General features: G+C 42.6%; 1 protein-coding gene and 1 long non-coding RNA gene across 4 annotated transcripts; one reads left to right on the top strand and one right to left on the bottom strand.

Moving 5' to 3' along the window:
• The first annotated feature begins 2,161 nt into the window (after positions 1–2,161).
• On the top strand, positions 2,162–13,221 carry LOC146713310 (uncharacterized). Its single transcript, XM_085447126.1, has 3 exons — positions 2,162–2,238; positions 7,528–7,878; positions 12,672–13,221. The coding sequence occupies exons 1-3, from the start codon at positions 2,187–2,189 to the stop codon at positions 12,914–12,916; spliced, it is 648 nt and encodes a 215-aa protein (XP_085303252.1). The 5' UTR covers positions 2,162–2,186; the 3' UTR covers positions 12,917–13,221.
• Positions 9,425–12,497, bottom strand: LOC146713311 (uncharacterized). 3 transcript variants are annotated; one of them, XR_014917797.1, is made up of 5 exons: positions 12,213–12,497; positions 11,729–11,792; positions 11,222–11,369; positions 10,765–10,855; positions 9,425–10,176 (listed from the first exon to the last, which is right to left on the bottom strand). It is a non-coding gene; the product is annotated as an uncharacterized LOC146713311 (long non-coding RNA). The 3 variants fall into 3 exon arrangements; XR_014917798.1 differs by having other exon boundaries at positions 11,729–11,764; XR_014917796.1 differs by having other exon boundaries at positions 11,729–12,497.
• Positions 13,222–23,127: the final 9,906 nt, after the last annotated feature.

Raw genomic sequence — 23,127 nt, 5'->3', positions numbered from 1 at the left:
TAATCAATTAAAATTGTCACATGCTGCCATGCAGTGCTGCTAAGATGTCCTAACCTAACTACAACTGTACCAACCTAATTAAAACCCATTATATATCTATCTAGCTGTATATATATATATATATATATATATATATATATATATATATATATATATATATACACGTACATACACACGTATGTAAATATAATGTAGCAATAATCAAATGAGATGTAAACGTTTATAGGGTGTCTGTATCACTGTATCAGTAAAGGCCCCTATAGGTACCCCCCTCTGACGGAAGTGATCCCCCCCCCTTTGTTTCCTTTCTTTAAATGTCAGGCACTAAAAGCCAGTGAGGTGTTGCATGCATGCATGGGTGGTCTTTGAAGCTTACACCCACACACTAAACAAATGTGAGCCCTCTTTACTCATTTCTACTTAGACCACTGTCAGTTCGAAGGCACGAGATGACAGCACCTTTGTGATCCTATCAAAACAAAAGTGAAGGCAACAAACGCAAAGACTAATAGAAATAAATATTGTTTGAAAAAACACTTCTTATATCAAACAGTGTAACTGATGAATCGACTATGTTGTTGTTTTCTTGTTTTTTTTGGGGTTTTTTTTGTTTTTTTGGGGGGGGGGGGGGGGGGGGGGTCAGTAAATTCAGTATATCAATGGTCAGTATATTTAATGGAGGCATGGAAAAAAATTTACCTTCATATACAGAGATTTAAAATATATGTCTGAAATATTCAGCTTTTTAATTCTCTTTTGTTCCCCAGGTAGCTTCAGAAGTATAGAAATATTAACACATTTTCACTCTGCAAACAAGGGAGCATGTTAAAGGCCCACATCACCCTGTGTGACAGGCAGTTGCACAAAGCTAATTCTTTCATAGGGATGAAAATTTGTCCCATTCACTTGGACACCAGGATCATTTTCTACTTGGGATTCCTTCTGTGTCAAAATAATGCTCTAATAGACTCAGAGTTTAACACTCTTAAATTCAGAAAGCTGTAAACTGGAACAAGATGATTGGTATGTTAAAACATCTTAAACAAGTGGTCAGGTAAGATGATCTCTTAGGAATAATTTTACATAAAGTTCCCAAACAACTAGCATGATGTAAAAAAATCACACGGCCTTCGTGGCCTTTTCTAGAAAGGGCATAGTCAGTTTCCAAGATGCAATGGTCTCTCTTGTCACTTGGAGGAGTTTGACAGCTGGCAGTCAAACTTGATTACCAGCTGAAATTCCTTGTGGGGATCACCATGTTATCCTTGAACCCAAACATGGCCAGTCACTGACAGAATAGTTAGGTGGAGCTGACTATCCCATAAAAAAAGCAGACAGAGGCTTCTCATGAGAGAAAGAGGGAAAGGTATGCAGAACTGTCAGCCACATGTACACAGGCAGGCTGGAGAGCTCACACCGGCCCAGTGGAAGTCAGGTGCTGATATTTCAGTTAAAAAACATTTGGTGTTGCAGGTAACATCTTGTAACTCCGTTATTCCCATCGCTGGTAGGGAGAAATTTCTACTGCTGCTCCACCACACGAAGATGTTCTGGGATTAACAGAGTGAGTCATCAGGGAAGGATGTGTCCCAGCCCAACGACACTGTTAGAGGTGAGAATTGGGAGAAATGCCCAGGAGTTAACATTTGTTCTGCTGGTTTTCCTTCAATTTGTTTCATCTGAAATAATTATGTTTATCTAAAAGTCAATGCTAAGACATTTGAGCTTTTAGTGCTGTAAAGATGTAAATTTTCATAAGGTCATTCGAAAACTAAAATTGTCAAGGCTTCACAGTGTGAAACTAAGAAGATGGACCACACTGCCATTGGAATCAGAGAGATTTATTTCATTGTGTAAAGATAATTTGGTGACACCACAGAATAAATGGTTTTTATCTTTTTTATATGTATTCTTCATTGACTCGCAGTTTGCACCGAAACTTTGTGAATCAGGTTTTTGTTTGTTTTTTTACTTTGTTCTGGCAAATGCTTAATAGTAAAGGGGAAGCTTGTAAGAAACTGTGTAAAAGGCATGCTATAGCTAACTTTCCTTTTCTTTTGCCTTTCAGAATAATACTCATTTCCTTTAAACCACTCCCTTCCTCTCAACATAAAAGGTTTCAGTTGACTGAAAAATAAAACTTTTTGTTTAGTCTGCAGGCACTTCAGTGTAATCTGTTGTCACACATGGCTTTTCTCAGGGTCCTCCTGGGTTTCTTCCTAATTGCTGAATCAACAGGTGAGTGAAACAAAATTTGTTAATATTTTTATTCTGTACAACTAAAGGCTGACAAGAAAAAACTTTTATTTATATGAATGAGAGGGAGACTGGTGTAACAGGGAAGCTGCATGAAACAGAGGTAAAAAGTAACCAAAAGTTTAAAGACTGGAACAAAGTAATGGACGGTGAAAAAGAGCAATGAAGAAGAGAGTGCAGGCAGGATTTCAGGGGTGACTTGTGAAAGAACGGTAGCAGCAGGAGTGAGATGATAGTTCTATGTTGGGGGAAAACTCTGCAAAAGACCCAGGAGAAATAAAGACACAATGAGACAAAGTTACTTTTTATGCTTTAACGTGTACACGGGTAAGCTGTTAAGAACAACTCACACCATGAACAGAGGCTTGGCACTTTTTATAGGAGAGACAGTGAGAACAGGATAAGAAAATAATAAACAGATAAAATAAACAACTCCATATGTGGCGCTAGTCTCGTCAGCAGAGAGCTGGGAGAAGGCTGTGAGAGATAAAACAATCAAAACAATATGTCCCAAAACAGTATGTCTTTGCTGAGAAAGTCTAAAAGGATAATTCTAAACTAATCTAACCATAGGCAAAGGGCATCTTTGTACATTTAAAAGAAGGTAAAGAAACATAGAATCATTTTTCCTGTAACATATTCCCTCCTGTTTTAACTTATTTTAAATGTGCAAAACAGTTGTCTGAAAAGGTTACTGATTAGTTACGCTTAGCAATTTTCTAATTTTCAAAATATCAGAAATGTAAATCATGTGGTCTAAAGAATAAAACAAATAAAAAAGATAATAAAAGAACAAAGAAAAGTATAGTAAATGAAATAACAAAAGGAATAGTCAAGAGAAAGTAATAAAACTAAAACTACAAAAATAAAAGGATAAAAACCTTATGTTGTACCTGCATAAACTACTAATGTGTTAATCATATCATGATCACTTGACAAGTCATTTTTAATCACCACGTAATTTATTAGCAGCTATTACAGGTTCTCCTCTAACAGAATTGCAACGGGATGCTGTTCTTCTTGAGGCACGGCAACATAAGCAGTCATTGTAGTTGTTATCATCTTTGAAGTTATTACTCTTAGACATGGCGGTGTAGCTGCTCCAGATGTGTGGTCAGTGCATAAATGTCTCCTCCAGCGTCGTATCCATCAGGGATAAAGGTGCAACATGTCTCCCCGATCAGCTTGCAAACTCCTCCTTGTGATGCTGTTAGCAGGTCTAGAGTCAGTCTGTTCTTCAGCACCATCGTTCTGATGGCCTTCTGTTCTCCTGCTAAGGCCGTTCCCAGGGTCTTAGTCACCTCGGCAACTCCAATGCCGGGGATCAAGCTCTGTAAGAATTTCACTCCTCCTCAGATGCGAAACTCTGGTTCCTTTACTGCTTGGTGCCGTCCGTGCACATCCTGTCTGGTACTGAGTCTTTGTTTTTAGTGGCATTCGGTAGCTGTAGTTGGAGCGACAGTTGAGGCTCATCAGCGTCGTGTTACTGGCACAGGTTGCGTTGATTGAACAGGCCATACACTTCCTCTCGTTCCTTGGTGGGCAGAAAGTGTATATGTACTTACATAGGTGAGTAGGCAGCTCCCCCACTGCCCGCGATCCATTGTTCATCACACATACTGGCAGTTGTGATGCGTTCGGTTTGTTCAGTAGAATTACATCAGGCAGTGGGTCTGAGACTTGGGGCCAGGTCAGTAGGTAGGTCTGTCCGAAACAGTTCACATTCGTGAGTGACGATGACCTCCAGGTTGCTTTTGCAGGGATGCTGTAGTTGGCCTTGGACCAAAGAGTACGGTAGCCTGGATGTGTTGCCAGGCCCACCAGACACCAACTGCGATCTTCAGGTATGCTGTACGGCCACAGGCCAGACGTCTGTGAGGATAGGGGCATATGGGTACATGCATAGCAGTCAGTTTTGTTATTCAAGTGAGCGATAGTGTTCATAAACTGCCACCAGAAATTAGTGGCGTAGCCATGGGGAAACTTGGTGTGCTTTCCTTTGTCATACAGTGTCTGCCTTTTCTTCATATAGCGTGACTTATTGTCCCTCACGGAAGCAAAGATGAGGAGCCCGGCCAGGGTCAAGCCCGCTGCAGTGATAAGCAGCCAACACCTCATGACAGCAGAACACACCCTCCTGTTGAGAGTAGACCCCTCGGCCAGAAAGGCTGATCCCTCCACCGAGCGAGATCACGACAATTGGGCGAGCCTGTGCCGGCTGAGTTTAGATGGCTTAACCTGATATGGTCCCTCCCACCTGGGTGCGCTCCAGTTTTTCCTTTGGAGCACTTTGATCAGAACCCAGTCACCAGGCTGTAATCTGCAAGTCACTTGATAGACATCATTACATTCTTCGTTATTTACAATCACCTCTTTATTTTCCTACAACTTAGACATACATTTTGCTACTGAAATTGTATCTGCCTTTTTCACTGGGTAGATTTCTGGCCACTTTGAGAATACATCTATAACCACTAGGGCGTATTTTTACCCTTGGCATTCATTTAGCTCAATAAAGTCCATATGGATTGTGTGAAAAAGATAAGGTGGTGTGGGAAAACAGCCTCTTTGTGGTCTCAGGTTTCCCTGAGCATTATATTTTTGACACGTCATGCACTAGTGCTTTTAGCTGTGGCAAAGCGAGAGTCCAGTAATAATGTGGAACACCGTAGCCTGGAGAGAGACACACGCGGCTACTGTTTTCTGTGTTAGTGCTATCTGGCTCTGGTGGGGTGTCATTTAGCATGCACTCAGCAGTCATGCCATTCTTTTCTGGTATTACACCTATCTTAAGTTTTGTCAGAGCGTCTCTACCTAGCAAATTTACTGGACACGACGGGTCATATATGCATTTAATAAAGCACCTGCGGCCACTTGCTGTATATACTAGGTCTAAAGGGGCAGTTAATTGTTGTACAGTTGTGTGGCCTGAGGCTGACTTTACAACTAATTTGTCCTTTGAAAACTGTAAGTTCTTAAGTGGCTGCCTCAAAACTGTTTTGCATTATTTCTCTGTGGCCTACTCCTACAATCTCGTGTGAAGTGACCTTCCTCTCCACGGTTCTAGCAGGCGTTGTCTCTATTTTATCTGCTGTTTCTGCGTGGCTGTCTACAGCCTTGGTGTCTGTGACGTTGCTTGCCTCTCTGTTCTGAAAATGAGTCTCTTAGTCTATTGTCAACACGTCAGCCTTATTTTTAAGTTACAGAATGCTTCTTCTCCTTTTTTTTTTTTGTTTTTTTTTATTTATTTATTTATTTTCTCTTGGTTTGGGAGAATAGATGCAACACTACATTTTCACTTAAGGCATTTTTAGATAATTTCTAGTTTTTCAAACAATTCATGCATCTCACACATTTCAAACTTTGAAGTTAGGGTTGTTTCCCATTTATACATATATATACCGTATATATATTTAACTTTGCATTGCTCACAGCTCATAGCTCACAGCTCTAAACCTAGGCATTTTTCAATCATATGCCTAATCACTATGTGTCACTGTGACTCTCAATTTACAGACACTGTTTTGTCCGGCGTCTGGACTTTTCTTTTCTCACCACTGCTCGTCAGCAGGAGTGAGTTTTAATTTCACTTGCTTGATTACCCATCTTATTTATGTATTTACTTATTTTTTGTTTAAGTAATATATACACGATACAGCTGCTATCACCTTCGCTGGTATTAGAGACGAGAGTGGTTGCTCACACGCTCGACTTTCGGACTAGTTCCGAAAGCGGTGTGAACTTTACGAGACGGAACTCGACCGTTCTCTCAACTCACCAGCACGTCAGTGAACAGCAGTAAAAGAAAAACACAGTAGGAGCAGCTCAGTCTCTTATTGGACCGTGAAAATTCAGCTTGCTCCGTTAATTAAAACGATACACACACACATTCACATTCACAGCTTTGACGCGCGCGCGACCGGAACCCTTATCATAAGGGGAGCTCCCAGAGCTACTTACTCCCTAGACCCAGTCTAGACCCAGCTGGGGGAGCTACCCAGAGCTCCAAAGCTACCAGTCGACGAGCTTCCAAAGCTACCAGTCGACGAGCTTCCAAAGCTACCAGTCGACGAGCTACGCTACCAGTCGACGAGCTTCCAAAGCTACCAGTCGACGAGCTACTTCCGCTATTTTAAATTCCCTGAATTTAAAATGCGCTTTTACGCAAGATTGTGTCAGTGTGTCTGTATCTACCTGGTCAGTGTCGCCGGGTCTGGTCCACCTCGATCGGGCCCCACCACCGTGGGTCGCTTTCTAAGACATTGGCCAAGACCCGAATTTAACGCTCTTGGACTTTTATCACACACCTGGTGTGTGAGCTGTCGACAGGCGAACAACGTGGACTGGTCACGGAGATGGGACACGATGGAGGCGCTCCGGCTCTCGAAGGACCAAGAAATGTTGGGGGAAAACTCTGTAAAAGACCCAGGAGAAATAAAGACACAATGAGACAAGATCACTTTTTATGCTTTAACGTGCACACGGGTAAGCTGTTAAGAACAACTCACACCATGAACAGAGGCTTGGCACTTTTTATAGGAGAGACAGTGAGAACAGGATAAGAAAATAATAAACAGATAAAATAAACAACTCCATATGTGGCGCTAGTCTCGTCAGCAGAGAGCTGGGAGAAAGCTGTGAGAGATAAAACAATCTAAAGCAATATGTCCCAAAACAGTATGTCTTCGCTGGGAAAGTCTAAAAGGATAATTCTAAACTAATCTAACCATAGACAAAGGGCATCTTTGTACATTTAAAAGAAGGTAAAGAAACATAGAATCATTTTTCCTGTAACATTCTACAAGATGGTTGTGAGACCTGCTTTGATGAACGGCTTAGAGCTGGTTCCACGAAAAGGCAGGAGGCTGAACTGAAGATGCTAAGGTTTGATTTGGAGTGAACAGGATTGACATAATTAGAATGAATATATCAGAGGTTTGGAGACAAAGTCAGAGAGGCAAGTTTGAAATGCAATGGCATAGTCCTCTTAGGAGTTGAGATGACAGACACCCCAAGCCCACTGTGCAATGCCCCCAAACTGCAAAAAAACAACAACAAACAAACAAAAAAAAAAACAACACAGGAGCGATAATTAGCATGTTAAATGTTAAGCTTTCTGAAATTCATTCATGCGATTTCATGAACTGGAGACAAATGTGAGATTTGATCATTTCAGTTATCACTTACATTGTATAAACAGCAGCTACACGTATTAAAGTAACAGTAGAGCAAGATAAACTTCATACTTACCGATTGTTCTCTTTCCTTCAGCTCTGCAGCAGGATGTGCAGGTGAAGTTTGGAGCAGACGTCACTCTTCAGTGTCAGATTTCCACAGATGAAATAATCTCAGTGCTGAAGTGGCGCAGAGCTGACCTGAACACAGACGGCTACGTCTACTTCTACAGGAACAAACGATTCTATGAAAACTACCAACATCCATCTTTTCATGGCCGAGTGAAGCTGAGGGACCTGGAGAAGGATGGAGACGTTTCTGTGATCCTGAAGAAGGTCACGTTTAATGATGCTGGGATGTATGAGTGTCACGTAGCTGTGAGGAACCCTGTGAGAAATAAAAGAGCTCACACTGAGATCAGTCACTTCATCAACCTCACAGTCACAGGTGAGTCTCTTCCCCAGCCCGGAAATTGCAGCACTTGCTCACTTTAAGAAGAATTTTCTGTACTTGTGTGATATAGTAAATGACCAACCAATATGTGTGTAGGTAAAATAACTCACCCACTGTCCCCTCTGCTCACTTCTACTCCGATGGCGAGTGTGAAGGGTAAAGTCATAGCAATCTTCTTCTTTCAGCTGCTCCCTTTTGGGCTTGATACAGAATCTCACTCTGATCATCCTTAGCATCCCCTTCTGTCACACCAACCCTCTTTGGATGATCTGATATCCTCGTGTTGGTGTTGTTCCCAGACCATCATGAAAATGTTGTTCCAGGTTCAACATTGCAAGTGACCAATCACATTGTTGTGACGTTATTCTTTTGCGCGCCAAGCCATTCGTGCATTTATGAAATTCCAATGTTGCAATGTTGCAATTCTACTTACTGTTTATTAAAGGGTTACGGTTAAGGTTAGGATTAGGGTCAGGGTCTGTTGATCGGCGGACAGAGGCGGTTTCACGCAGCTTAAGTACAGTTTTTTGTTTTACGCCGGTTTTTCCCGAAGTCGCAAAAGTATGACGTCATAACATTCTGATTGGTCACTTGCAATGTTGATCCTGGAACAACATTTTCATGATGGTCTGGGAACAACACCAACACGAGGATATCAGATCAACCAACCCTCTATATGTCCTGCTTCACTACATCCATGAATATTCTCTGGACATATTCTCTCACACATGGATACTAAATGTACTTTGGTGGACATTGGTCATTAAAGCTATATTTTAGCTGTACACTGAAAAAAATATGTTGTTGGATTTACTTAATTCAATGGTGGACATTTGTTGCACACAGATGTTTTGCTTTGGCAGCAACTTAAACAATTGAGTTAAATTAACACAATTTATTCATGTTCAATAAACTTGTGCAATTTGTGTTGATAAAATGTGACTTAAACATGTTTTGATGAAGTAATTTGAGCTCTTGGAATATTTTAATCCTTCACAATTTTCTCACGTTATCCCAACACGATTCAATAACTTTTACCCAATACTACTTGGTCACTTAAATACTACATGTTATCTTCAAATTACATTTTGCTATTATATTCTAGTATCAAATACACAATTTTCAAATGGAGGCCTTATAACAGATTGTATTGTTCTCTTCCAAGATGGTTGCTGGCATCCACCAGTAACCTTTCAAAACAAAATGTCTAATTTCACTGCAGTAGGTAAAGAATTAAACTGACATTACTCCTCTACTGAATCTATATAAATCAACAGTTAAATAATGTCAGTTCTTCCGTGTTCTCTGGAATCAATCGCAGCAAAGAAATTAGACTGTTTCTTTTGAAAAATGTTGGGAAAGAACAATACAAAACATTCTATTTAAGGCCTCTGACATCAAGATTCAGTTAAACAACAATTATGACTAAACAATTTGAGGTAATGTTAGTTTCCATTAACATTAAATTAGGTTACTGAATTGGCAAACACCTTCCTATTAACACTACCCATTTTACCCCAATAACTAAAGAAATTAGCACTTGCAGGTCAAAACCTTTATTCAAGAGACGCAAAAATAACATTGATACAGTGACTGTCAAAAATTACAGCACTGATCATACTGTGACATCTTGGTTCAAAACAGCACACTTAGAAATATTCAACGTTCTTTACTTCAACTGAATGAAACTGAAAATACCATTTCACACGACCCATATGGGATATTTAGACTGTATAACTGTTCACGCTACATCTCTTCACTAGTAAAAGAAAGAAAAAATACAAAGAGAAATTTAAAAATGCTGCCAAACAGACAAACAGAACTTGTACAGAGCAAAAGGAAAAACAAACAACAACAAAAAACGGCTCGTCCTCATGGCAGTTGCAGAGTATATAAAAATGAACCCTGCGATCCGTTCCTGGAATTGAGCTTCAAAAATGCAGCAGAACAAGTGTGAGATTTAAATGTCCTCTCACCTAGAGCTGGTCACCTCACATGCATAACAGTGAGCTTCGTTGCAGGAGCAGTTTTGTCTTAGTTGTGAGCTTTCCTTGAGAGCTGAGTTGCATCCAACTCCATTACCACCCATTGAATCACCTCAAAAGTGTAGCAGAGTTGTGATGGGTAACTCATGTTGAAGGAATAAAAAAGGTCCAAACAGCATGGCTACTGCAAAGGTCACGTTATCCAGATCTTGAAGAACAACATCAGAAAAGTCATTGCCTGCCGCATCCTCTGGAGACAGATGTTCATTGTGGTTTTCTCAATCTGTGCAGTGGCCTCAGTCAAGTCCTGGTTAAACACAAAACATTTCTTTAAGATTCCTTTTTAAACTCATCTCTTTTGAATCTACCAGTTCTAATGTTAGAGTAATTTAAACCAATGCAAGCAACATAGTAAATAGCTATAGCCAAAGAGTGGCCTGCCATGCTGCCATTCATGGTCTAACAGAGTTTCTAAGAGAGGGTGAAAAACATAATAATTTCAAATGCTTTACATTAGTTTTTGTTAGAAAGACCATCAGAAATCCAGGTTATGTCACTCAGAAGATGTTAGAATTTAGACTTTCAGCCCCACAATTTGGTTAGCTGTTGGTCAGTTGGTCACTTTTTCAAACAAAAGCTAATATAAATATTGGTGGGATTTTCCTTTGTTCATTAGAATGACAAATTTAAAGTTTTTTCACACTGATGTGACCCCTAATACAGGGGTGGGGATGGGGCCTCAAGGGCCGGCGGCCGAGTTCACTACCAGGCCTCATGTGAACTTCAAATTATTAAAGAGGACTACTGGTCCTAACCAGTCCAATGAGGGATCAAGTGGATAACTAAATGCATTTTTAAATGTTGCAAAGCCACAATCTACTCATAAAACACTCACCATGAACTCCTGCACCAAGATGTTGCAATTGTCTTTCACACAGATGCGGAGCACTTTGATGAGGGACTCCGAGCATTAATGTCATCCTTGACTATTATAACAAAGAAAACAGAGATTTGTGAACTTTTCAGTAGCACAGAAGAAAATGATCCCAGACAAAAACTCTTGACTTTTTAAACCAGTCAACATGCAACACCAGCATCTACAAAGCAATATCAAAAGTTCCTGTTTGACATCAACTTTATGGATATATAGTTTCCAGAACATTTATTTTTTAAAAAAGATAATTTTTTCTCAGTGGGCCAGTAAATGCATGACGAAAATTATGGCATCCTTTTAGTGGAATCATTACTCACAGGTAATAGTTGACTGTTTCAATGGATGTAGCATAAAAATCTTTTACTGACCTAATGCAATGCATATACACTTTGTAGTTAAAGAATTTTAAAGTTCTTACTGTCATTATGGCAGCTACATCCTTTAGCTTTGTGCCCTGTTCCCCCGATCACTTTGCAAACACTTTCAGCAGACTGTCAGAGAGAAACTCAGCTCCGTCAGAAACCTGTAAAGGCATGGTTGGGATGCACTGGAATGCTGCATTTTATCTGAAATGACATAAAATTATTTTGAAATAACAGCAGGCACTGTGCTTGGTTAATCAGTAATGTTTTGTTGAATAAAAACTGTGTTTCCAGATCTTATGGGATCAAAAAAAATCCAAAGATGTTTTGTTTCTGATTTGCAACCCAACAACCCACAAGTTACAACCTCATTTCAGTTCAAGTGTGCATTAATGCGAGTCCAGTAATCACCTTTCTGGCAATACATACAGGTATAAGTTAAACCTATGGCAGATTTTGGATCTCTCAGTTGTATTAATAGGGTGAGTATGCATGCACCTAATAATTATAAAAAACCTATTATAATTAAGTTACAGAAACGAAAATAGAATATACTTTCTTACCATAACACCTTGAACCCACAATCCATCAGCTGACTCCTGGTGAAATGCAGAATAGAGGTCATCTCTCAATGTGCAGCAAAAAAAACAAAAACAAAAACAAAAGGACAGCAGGTGAGGGCAGGAGGGGTAGGGATGTAAGCTAGCATAATGCCGCTGATGATATTAGCTAAAGCTGTTCAATGTCCAAAATCTCACTAACACCACGGTGCAGTAAATACACAATGTAACTGAAGAGTCAGTTGACAAATCTATTCACACAGAAAACCAAATTATGTTATGAGTGCCTCGTAATTAGGTTTAATGTGATATTACGGCTCTTCTGCCAAAGACAAATTCAAATGAAAAAGCGCCAATTCTTTGACAACAGATAAAACAGCAAATAAGCTAACGGCTCTTTTTTAGCATGTTACATGGCGACACTCTAGACGTTTAACTACATTTGGCTGAAATATGGTAAAAATGAATTCAAAAAATCAAGACATACCAAAAACGTAGAGTTGGCTGCTCGACTTGACTGAGATGGATGCCTTTTTTAAACCACGATCCAAAGCCCGCGAGATGAAATCACGCGTGGTTTCACGAGATTTAACGTTGCTATCTTATTGACTTACTTCACCTGAACATGATATGAACAATTTAATACACCCTTTCTGCATATCATGTAGTTTTTACACTATATAGTTACATTTAACTTTAAAACATGAGGCAATTGTGTTAAATGCATGCAAGATGCTTACATAAATCCAAGAGATGGCCAGTCCCTTTTTTTCAGTGTATATATTTGAAAACTTTTTGCTGTTTTCGCAGCTGTAAAATATAATTTGCTCCAGATGAGTAACTGAAGCTGTTGTCAGTAGTTTCACCTGCAGAACACACACTCTTGTTGGTTTCTTATTTTGGTGTCTCAGCATTTCTGCTCTAACAATTCATGTTTTCTCTGCAGGTGAAACACTTAACAGCATGTTTGAGCAGCCCATCACTGAAGGAGAACATGGAGGTGGAAACATGCATTTCGTTCAAGAGAAAGAAACTCCAACTGTCCTGATGGTTGTTCCTGCTGTTGTTGTTGCTGCTGTCCTTGTTGTTACTATAGGTGGTTCTGTGCTTCTGTGGACGTTTAAAAGAAAGAAGCAGCAGACTACTGAGGCAACCACAGCTGATTTGAAATGTCCTGCTGCTAAAATTTAGAACTGAAACAGGTTTCATGGAGTGGATAGCCTGTCAGCACATCATAAACTGCCAACTGTCTCCACCTTCAGGTTTCTGGCTCCCACATCTCTGCCTATCTCACTTGGACCCACAACAGCAATACCCTGCTAAAGAAGGCCCGGCAGCGGCTACACTTTCTGCTTGTCCTCAGGAAGAACAATCTGGACAGAAGCTGCTGCTGGCCCGTTCCCGCTCCTGAGTAGAGAGCATGCTCTCCTACCACCTGAGTGTTTGGTACACAGGAGCCACAACTGAGAACAGGAAGGCTGGCCAGAGGGTAATTAATATTGCCCAGAAACTCATTGGCTGCCCTCTGCCACCCCTGGGGGTCATCATCAGCTCCTCCTATATCCTCCTAATATATCTATATCACTAAAGCACTTCTGGATGGATGCAAACTGCATTTCGTTGCCCTGTACCTGTGCATGTGCAATGACAATAAAGTCGAATTCTATTCTATCAGGAAAACCAGGGACATCACAGGTGACCCCTTGTGCACTCTGGTTGGTGCCACAGGTCAATGACGTTCAACACCTCCAGACTCACTAACAGCTTCTCCCCTAGGCTGTGAGTAAACACGCTGTACATGTACAGTAACAATAATGGTCAATTCTATTCTATTCTATTCTATTCTATTCTCCATTCTCATAGCATTTTTCATGATTCTCTTGCTCTTGACGGAGGTGGTCACACTTTTCTCCTTCTCCCTCTCCCTTATCTTTCCTGCTTGGCTTCTCGTGTCTTTTGTATTGTCTCGCTTATTCTCTAACCCTCAAAGAGTTTCTCAGTTTTGTTCTCTAAAACCTAAATAATTATGGATTTGATCAACTGGTCCAGTAATAGAATTAACACCTTCCGGGGCTTGGGAGAGCTTGATTGTCCTGAGGAGACGTTTGCTGCCGCATACTCGATGGTCGGTTTCGTCGTGTGTCTGGCGACACTCTCGATGGAGGACATTGAACGACATCTACCAATTCGGAACCACGATCTGACTGATTGGAGCTGGCTCGGACCTGGCTTATCGAAGTACAAGAAACGGCTACAGCTGTTCAAAATCCCACAAGGCTGGCCGACATTATAGATGATGGGCAGGGCTGTGAGTACTCAGACTGTGTTTTGAACTCAATATGGATAACATCTTGGAGAGAAGTCTTCCCCATGTGATGTTTGTGTAATGTATGTATGGTTGGAACGGTAAGATGACGCTGGCACGGCTGGCAGCTTTAACCCAATTTCCCTCTGGATGAATAGTATTATCAATCAATCAATTCAATTCAATTACCTCTTTTGAAAAAAAGCAGGAAAGGAGCTCAGGCAAAACTCATTGAAAAGATGCTAAAGACATCTTTGAACATACGTCTAAGGAACGCCAACTATTTCTTCACGGGTTGCTAGGTGACAGTGACAACGCCTCAGTTAACTGCTATCCTGAGAATCGCAGCCACTTTGAGGTGGCAGTTCTAACCACTGTAACATCAGCACACTCTGACATTTCCACCCGCCTCAACTGAGGAGTGTGGCTGTAGCTCAGGCGGTAGAGCAGGTCATCTACTGATCGGAAGGTTGGTCTAGTCTGCATGCCATCCTTGGACAAGATACTAACACCAAATTGCTCTCCGATGCATCCATCGGAGTATGAATGTGTGTAAATGTTAGTTAGAAAGCACTTAGAAACATGTGCTTGTGCGAATGGGTGTGAATGGGTGAATACACAAGTTGTATAAAGCGCTTTGAAGCGCTCAGAAGAGTAGAAAAGCGCTGTATAAGAACAAGTCCATTTACCATTTACCAAAGGAAAGGCACCCAGCATAAAATCTTTGTCAAATCTTTGTTTTCTTTTAACACATCTTTTTCTATTCGTACCTAAAGCTTCTATTGTTTTATTTGTCTGTATGTATTATTTTTCAATAAATTTAACTAAAAAAATTGAACTCATTATATACCAGTACTGTCTTTCTTCTACTGAGTGAGCTCACTGAAACTTTAGGATGACTGAATCTTTTCAAGCATCAAACAAAGTCTGATCAGGAAACTTGTCTTGAAAACTATTGTTGGCATTGTGTCACTTTTTTGTGTGTTGTTTTGTTTTTTAAATTTGTTGTTTTTAATCCTGTGATTAACCGTGTGAGTGAAACAATTTGTTTCCGTAATCTGAGAAAATAAAGAGGAAATCACTTTTGCAAAAGAGTATATATTTTGAAATCCTTCAAAAACATGTCAAAATATCAGCTGAGAACGACACCTCGGGTCTTACAGCAACAGGAAATTGATTTATTTCATCATGTCTGAAAATAAATTCCCACCTGACCCTTCAGAAAAAGCTGATGTTTTACTCAGTAACAAGGCAATAAATTTCCAGAACATGGGCTGTCATATGCAGTTTGTTTTCCTAGTAATACCATGTACATATACAATTTTCAGGGTAGAAATTCTCATTTAAACTCTGTTCAAAGCTGCTACCAGATCAGCTTCTCCCTCCAAGTTTTGTTAAGCGTTGTTTCTATAATGAGTTTTGAGCAACAATATCATGGGATATACCAGTGGGATGGTCCCTGGATTTCTTGAAAGCATCTGACTTTAGGTTTCTGTCTAAGCTTTTTCTTTTCTTTTCTTTGTAATAATAATGGGGAGACTTGTGTTTTGAGGATTGTATGTTTTTTTGGGTCTTTGTTTTGGTTATCCATGATCCATCTATCGACCTTCTTCTGCTTATCCGGGGCCGGTCAGGGGGGCTGCAACCTAAGCAGAAAAGCCCAGACCTCCCACTCCCCGCCCACCTCCTCCAGCTTGTCCGGTGGGACACCAAGTCGTTCCCAAGCCAGCCGAGAGATATAATCTCCCAGAAAACCGCGCCCAGGAAGCATCCAGATCCCCAAACCACCTCAACTGGCTCCTTTCGATGTGACGGAGCAGCGGCTCTACTTCTACACCCTCCCGGATGCCTGAACTGCTCACCCTATCTCTAAGGGTGAGGCCTCATTCTTTTGGTCACCACAGCTCATAACCATAAGTGAGGGTAGGGACATAGAGTGACTGTAAATCGAGAGCTTTGCTTTTACACTCAGCTCTCTCTACACCATGACAGACCAGTACAGTGTCCACCTCACTGTAATCACAGCAACAATCCATCTATCGATCTCCTGCTCCCGTCACTTGTGATCAAGACCCTGGATACTTAAACTCCTCCACTTGGGGCAGGAAGTGGAGGAGTATCCTCTTTCATTTATTGGGCATTTTCTAGTCGGTTTCACTCTGACTGTATGGTCTCACTTCAGTCTTTAAGGTTCCTTTACCTTCAGTTTTTTCAGTTGGCTCTTTGATTTATCTTGACTTACGAAAGCGAAAGCGCATCAAATCTGATTTTTTTGACCCTATGCGACCCATATCCGATCATGGTATGACAGTGTGAACGGCACAAATCCGATATTTTCAAATCCGATCTGGTACTGAATCCGATACATATCCGATGTTTCAGAAAGCGACTGCTGTTTGAACGGTTATGTCGCATTAAATCCGTCTTTTACGTCACTGACACAAGACAGACACCAATTATCAGCTGTCACGGCGAGTGAGGTGAGCCGTGTGGAGGAAATGAAGGAGGATCCAAATGCAGGCAGTCGTGAAGGTGTGAAGGTGGTTTATTGAACATGAAAGTAAACACAAACGGCAAATGGAGCTAGAACTAAACTATACTGGGATAAACTAAACTACAGAGCACAAACCTGAACATGAGCAGAAACACTTGGCGGTTGACAGCAGGGAAACACACAGATGACGCAGGGTGGAATACACAGACGGACCAGCAACAACAATGACGGAAGACATGACTTAAATACACAGAGAAACACAGGGGAATTACACACAGGTGGTGGACACAGCTGGGAATAATCAACAAGACGAGACAAAGGTAAAACTGAACACACTCACATGAGACCCAGACCTTCACAATAAGACAGGAAATGAGAACACCACACCAAGACGCAGACCTGACACTGAGAGACAGACAGGAAATGACATAAGAAACTAAACCCACATCGTAAACCCAGATAACAGAAACATGGAACTCTAATAATAGAAATTATAATCATCACCATAACACGACAAGAGAACAAGAACACAATCCCTGATGCAAACTTAAATCAAAACACAATAAACTCAAAATACTGGGTCCAACGGACCCAGAACCGTGACATCAGCGGCGGAGAAGACATCGTGAACGCTTCCTGGCCATCCAGTGAAACAGTTGGGAAGACAACGTGAACATTTTACTTGTACTGTATTGGTCTAGTCTGCATGCCATCCTTGGACAAGATACTAACACCAAATTGCTCTCCGATGCATCCATCGGAGTATGAATGTGTGTAAATGTTAGTTAGAAAGCACTTAGAAAGCATAATCCCTGATGCAAACTTAAATCAAAACACAATAAACTCAAAATACTGGGTCCAACGGACCCAGAACCGTGACATCAGCGGCGGAGAAGACATCGTGAACGCTTCCTGGCCATCCAGTGAAACAGTTGGGAAGACAACGTGAACATTTTACTTGTACTGTATTGGTCTAGTCTGCATGCCATCCTTGGACAAGATACTAACACCAAATTGCTCTCCGATGCATCCATCGGAGTATGAATGTGTGTAAATGTTAGTTAGAAAGCACTTAGAAACATGTGCTTGTGCGAATGTAAATAATTTGCCCACTCCAGCTCCTCTCCCACAGGGGAATTGTAGAAAAAGGGGTGGCATTTATTTTTACATTAAACATAAAATATGCATTTACATGTAACATATTTGACATAAGATAAAACAAAAACAACATGAAATCTGACATACCTGATAAAAAAGGTAAAAGAAAGAAAGACCTCCAAGTAAATAATTTGCCCACTCCAGCTCCTACGACCAAATACAGACAGTGGGGAAGAGGATTAGCTCAACCCACCACAGCTCCCAAGCTAGCAAGGAATACATATTCATGCTATCATTTATGGCGCCTAAAACACATTTATGACACACACATACTACACACTTATAACATCTTACAAAAACAGGCTCAATAATGACAATAACTGAATTAAAATCGCAATCATAAACATCAGGGTGGTTAAATATGAATTATGTGTGCTTTAAGGTGCTGGAAAGAAATGACACCCACCTCTCCCACAGGGGAATTGTAGAAAAAGGGGAGAGGCAAAAGGGGTACACTGTATTTATAGTATTGCACCAAAGAAGAAGAAAAGAATGAGGAGGGGCTCTAACTGATAATGAACACAACTACAGGCTTGGAGGTCCTAAAAGTCAGGTATAAAAGGAGAAGTTTGGGGGTTTAGAACACATTTTGTGTAATTATAACAATGTTATTTATGACTCTGTTACATTCACCCCCCAAGAATTACACAAAATCCTAAAGGGTACACCAAAAAAAAAATATAAACCCACAATAACAGATACAGTGGCCTCAAACAAATTCACATCGCATATACAATGAATTAGATCAGCAACATAGCTTCCTCCAAGGAGGATAAGAGACCTGAGACCTGCTCGGCGCCTAGCAAGATCCCAGGACTTTCTATAGACAAAATGAGGTGCCATTTACACCACACAAAACAGGCCATAATATCTATGGGCGTCACTATCAGACTGCACAGACTGACAAAATACAATGAACTCTGTGCCTGTATTATTCTTTTCCAAAAACAATAGCAATGAAAAACATACAGAAATAAGCAAATTCACACATCAATAACCGCTGCTTGAACAGGTTCAACACCAAGGAGTGTTTCAAGTTGAGCCATTGATTCAATCAAGCGACGAACTGGTTTAATGATTCTACCAAAACGTGTGGTAAGTCCTTGATCCACGTCCACATTTTTGGGTTCAAGAGAATGAAAAGTGTGGGACGGGAAAGCAGCAGGGGAGCCTGGGGAGGCTCCATCACCAGCCAGCCCACCAAGATCAGAAACACCCATTATGGGAGGGGTCCCATGAACGCCATCTTCGACCGGGTCGGCGGCAGATTGCTGATGGATCCATGATAGTGTGCGGTCATCACACTCGCCAATGCTGGAGACGGAATCCACAGTCCAGGTGGCAGGAGGTACAGCTCCTGTGCCCCCAAAAGATGTCACAGACCCATCCAGGTCAGACTCAGCGGGGCCACTGACAACGCTCACAGCAGGATGTGCAGCATCGTCATTCAGTGTTGTGTCCAAGGGCAAAAAGTTAACTTGAAGGAGCAGGTTGCGATGCACCACACGCTCATGACCTTCTTTGTCTCTGATACGGCAGATGTGAAGAGCAGGATCCAAGTCAACTACCGTGTACACAACAGGTTCCCATTTGTCAGAGAGCTTCCTTTTTCCTCTGACTCCCTTGTTTGCCAACAACACCTGGTCCCCTAGTGAAAGAGGCAGACCCTTCACTTTTCTGTTGTACTGGTCAGACTGGTGTCTCTGCTCCATTGTGCTGTGTTCCTGGGCTCGGAGCATGGCAGAGCGCAGGTCATCCATCAGTGACTTGACATAGGTATCATAGTCACAAATGGTGTCATCATGAAGGACATCCCGAAACATGAGGTCAACTGGCAACCTTGGCACCCTCCCAAACATCAGGTAGAATGGCGCAAAGCCGGTGGTCTCGTGTGCCGTACAGTTATACACAAACGTCATGGACTGTATCATCTGCGGCCATTTCTGCTTACATCTGGGGGGGAGGGACCGTAACATGTTTCCAAGGGTGCGATTAAATCTCTCTGTGGTACCATTACCCATGGGGTGGTATGGTGAAGTGTGGGATTTGGCAACGCCACCCAAAACCAGAAGCTCTGCAAGCAGCTCACTCTCAAAACTAGCTCCCTGGTCAGAGTGAATGCGCTGAGGGAAGCCATACACACAGAAGAATCCATCCCAGAGCTTTTTAGCGACTCTCTTAGCTGTCTGATCCTGGCATTGGAATGCATGTGCTAATTTTGTGAAGTGGTCAGTAATCACAAGGACATCCACAGACTTGTTGTTGCTGTCCTCAGCTGACCAGAAGTCAATGCACACAAGTTCCAGTGGAGCACAGGTCTTAATGCTTTCCAACGGGGCCCTAGCTGCTGGCTCTGGGGTCTTGCTGAGAACACACCTGCGGCAATTTCTCACATGACCGCGCACATCCTTCTCCATATCATACCAGAAAAAACGCTGACGAGCCAAGGAGAGTGTGCGAGGTTGACCTTGATGACCAGCATTGTCGTGTATGCCAGACAGCACCACTTGTTTTAGGGAGTCAGGTACCACAAACTGGAATCTCTTGTGTTTGGTCAGTGGGTCCCTCACGACTCTGTAGAGGACACCATTGAGGAATGTGAGCTTATCCCATTGTTTCAGGAGCCGCAACGTATGTTGGTTCTCATGACAGCGCTCACGTCTGGAGGGTCTGCGCTTACGCTCAACATAGCGGGCTACTCTGGAGATCACAGGATCCCCTGTTTGATGAGACAGGAGATCAGCACGGGACAGCGCATGAGTAACATCACAGTCAGGTGGACTGATGGAGGTTAGGTGACCAGCGAGGGATGTTGCACGCTGGCGAGAAGCAGACTCCCACTCACAGAGCGAAGACATGAGAGAAGACACGTCATCAGTTGACAGAGACACATCAAGCACAGCAGAGGGTGGAGCACTGCGTATCGATTGAGGTTGACAGGTCAAACGGAAGGCATCTTGGACACTGGCATCTTTCACACCACTGACTTGCTCTAGCAGCTCAAAGTAGGGCTCCGACAGGAGCCGCTGGGCCAACGGCCTCACAAACGGTTCCCTGCTCAGGGTGTCTGCCACAATGTTCAGCTTTCCAGGAACATATTTGATCTCAAAGCAGTATGGTGCAAGCTTAGAGACCCAACGCTGTTCACAGGCATCCAGCTTTGGCTTAGTCAGAATGTATGTGAGAGGATTGTTATCAGTCCAGACAGTGAACCGATGACCCTTGAGCCAGTGGCTGAACTTATCGCACACAGCCCACTTCAGAGCCAAAAATTCGAGCCGGTGTGCTGGGTATTTGGCCTGACTGCGGCTGAGAGACTTACTAGCAAAGGCTATAGGTCTTGCTCTCTCCTCACCAGCTGGCACCTGGGATAAGACAGCACCCAGCCCATCCATGGAAGCGTCAGTTGAAAGGATGAATGGCCTCTCAAAATCAGGATGTGCCAGCACCGCACAGCTGAGGAGTGCACCTTTGAGTCCCTCAAATGCTTTCTCACAAGCAGGAGTCCAATCTTGAGGGGTGAGCTTGCGAAAAGTTCCAGGTTTCCGACTCCCATGGCAGCCTTTAGTCCTCTTCTGACCGGCAGTTAGAGCAAAGAGTGGCTTCGCAATACGAGAGCACCCTGGAATAAAATGCTGGTAAAACATCACCATGCCAAGGAAGGATCTCACTTTCCTCTGAGAAGGGGTGCAACCGTCACCATCCATAAGGTCAGTCTTCTGAAAATTGGCGATAACCCTCACTTTATCCTGATCAACCGAGACACCACCAGCATCCACGACATGACCCAAAAACCTCACAGAGCGTCTGAGAAAGTGACATTTTTTCTGCGCCAGCTTCAGATTGCTGGTCCTCAGGCGAGAGAAAACAATCTCAAGACGTCTTAGGGCCTCCTCTTCTGAAGGCGCAAACACCAGCAGGTCATCAAGATAACACAGGAGGCTGGAAAAGTTCAAATCACCAAAGATGCTGAGCATCATCCGCATGAAAGATGCTGGGCTGTTGCATAGACCCTGGGGAAGTCTGTTGTACTCATACAGGCCAAGAGGTGTAGTGAAAGCAGTGTACCGTCTGTCAGACTCATGGAGGGGAACGTTGTAGAGCCCAGATGTGAGGTCCATGGTGCTGAAGAAAGCATTCCCACCAAGGGCAGCAAGACAGTCAGCCTGATGGGGCAGTGGGTGAGCATCCTTAATGGTTTTGGCATTGAGCCAGCGGAAGTCAGTGCATATCCTCAAGTCACCTGACTTCTTCCAAACCATTACCAGTGGCGAGGCGTATTCGCTGGTGGACTTACTGATGATGCCTTTCATCTCCATGTCTGACAGCACCTCTCGCAACTTGTGATAGTGAGCCGGGGGTACTCTGCGATAGGGAAGCCTGAAAGGGCGGTCGTCAGTGAGGTGGATACGATGGACAAAGTCTTTCACCTCACCACAGTCCAGTTTGTCTCTAGAGAACACATCTTGGTAAGTCAACACAAGCTCCACCAATTTCCTCTTCCACCCATCTGACACTTCACAGCCCTCAATATCAATGTCAGCCAACCCAGCATCTTTGAGTAGCTGTGCAGAGTCAGGCACAGAGTCTGATGAGGGGGGAAAACTGGTATGCTGGTCAGTCAGAGTCTCGCAGAGACCTTGAGTGATGGGCAGGTCCTCCACAGCAATACAAGGAAAGACATCCGCAATCTTAGCATTGCGACGAAGTGTCACAGGGCTCTCTGTTGGGTTAAGGACTTTCATAGGGACCCAACGATCTCCCCACATGGGTGTTATAATGCGCCCCACCATTATGTTCTTTGGAGTGGAACGGGCTGACGTGGGTTCCACAACGACAGTACTTCCTGGAGACACGAGGGCAGAAGGTGGCAGCTTTCCCCAAACTACATATTCTTTTTGTGGCAGGAGAGTGACACTCTTCCGCAACCTGACTGTACCTACTTTATCTGGCAACACAGGAGCAGACCACCGTGAGATACAGCTCAGCAACTGCAGAAAGTCTTCACAATCAGTGCCAGTGTAATTGGAGTTAATAAGCTCCCAGTACTTTGTATCAGCCTTCATCTTCTGAATGATGGGCCGGATCACATTGCTCCCCACGATGAGCTCATCTTTTTGCCCAGGAACCACAAATGTTGGTACAAGAAACCTAGTCCCATATACTTCAATGTCCAAATCATAGATGCATTTCGGTTGTGTGAGAAGGCCACCGCAACCAACCAGCACCACATTTTCAGGGATATGCTGCGGAATCAGAGCAACACCAGCGGCTCTTAGCTTGCTATCAGCCTCTTCACTTAGTGTGCATGACATACTTCCTGAATCAAGCATGCTTGTCAGGGAACACCGGCCACTGACCGACACTGGAGTGTAAAACAACTCACTAGCCCTGCCAACTCTTTGTGAACCCATAATAACAGTCTTCTCATCAGAGAGGCTACTA

Source organism: Copadichromis virginalis, linkage group LG3 (genome assembly GCF_057382275.1).
Source record: "Copadichromis virginalis isolate Kocher_CV1m ecotype Utaka linkage group LG3, C_Virginalis_male_GT1.1, whole genome shotgun sequence".
In the NCBI taxonomy this organism is placed as follows: Eukaryota; Metazoa; Chordata; class Actinopteri; order Cichliformes; family Cichlidae; genus Copadichromis; species Copadichromis virginalis.
This window is presented reverse-complemented; position numbering and strand designations above follow the sequence as displayed.

Bases quoted from the DNA above. Each gene is read 5' to 3' on its own strand.
- LOC146713310 (XM_085447126.1), top strand. From the start codon at position 2,187: ATGGCTTTTCTCAGGGTCCTCCTGGGTTTCTTCCTAATTGCTGAATCA. The intron at 2,239-7,527 runs GTGAGTGAAACA...TCTTTCCTTCAG, and splicing joins CCTAATTGCTGAATCAACAG to CTCTGCAGCAGGATGTGCAG. The intron at 7,879-12,671 runs GTGAGTCTCTTC...TTTTCTCTGCAG, and splicing joins CATCAACCTCACAGTCACAG to GTGAAACACTTAACAGCATG.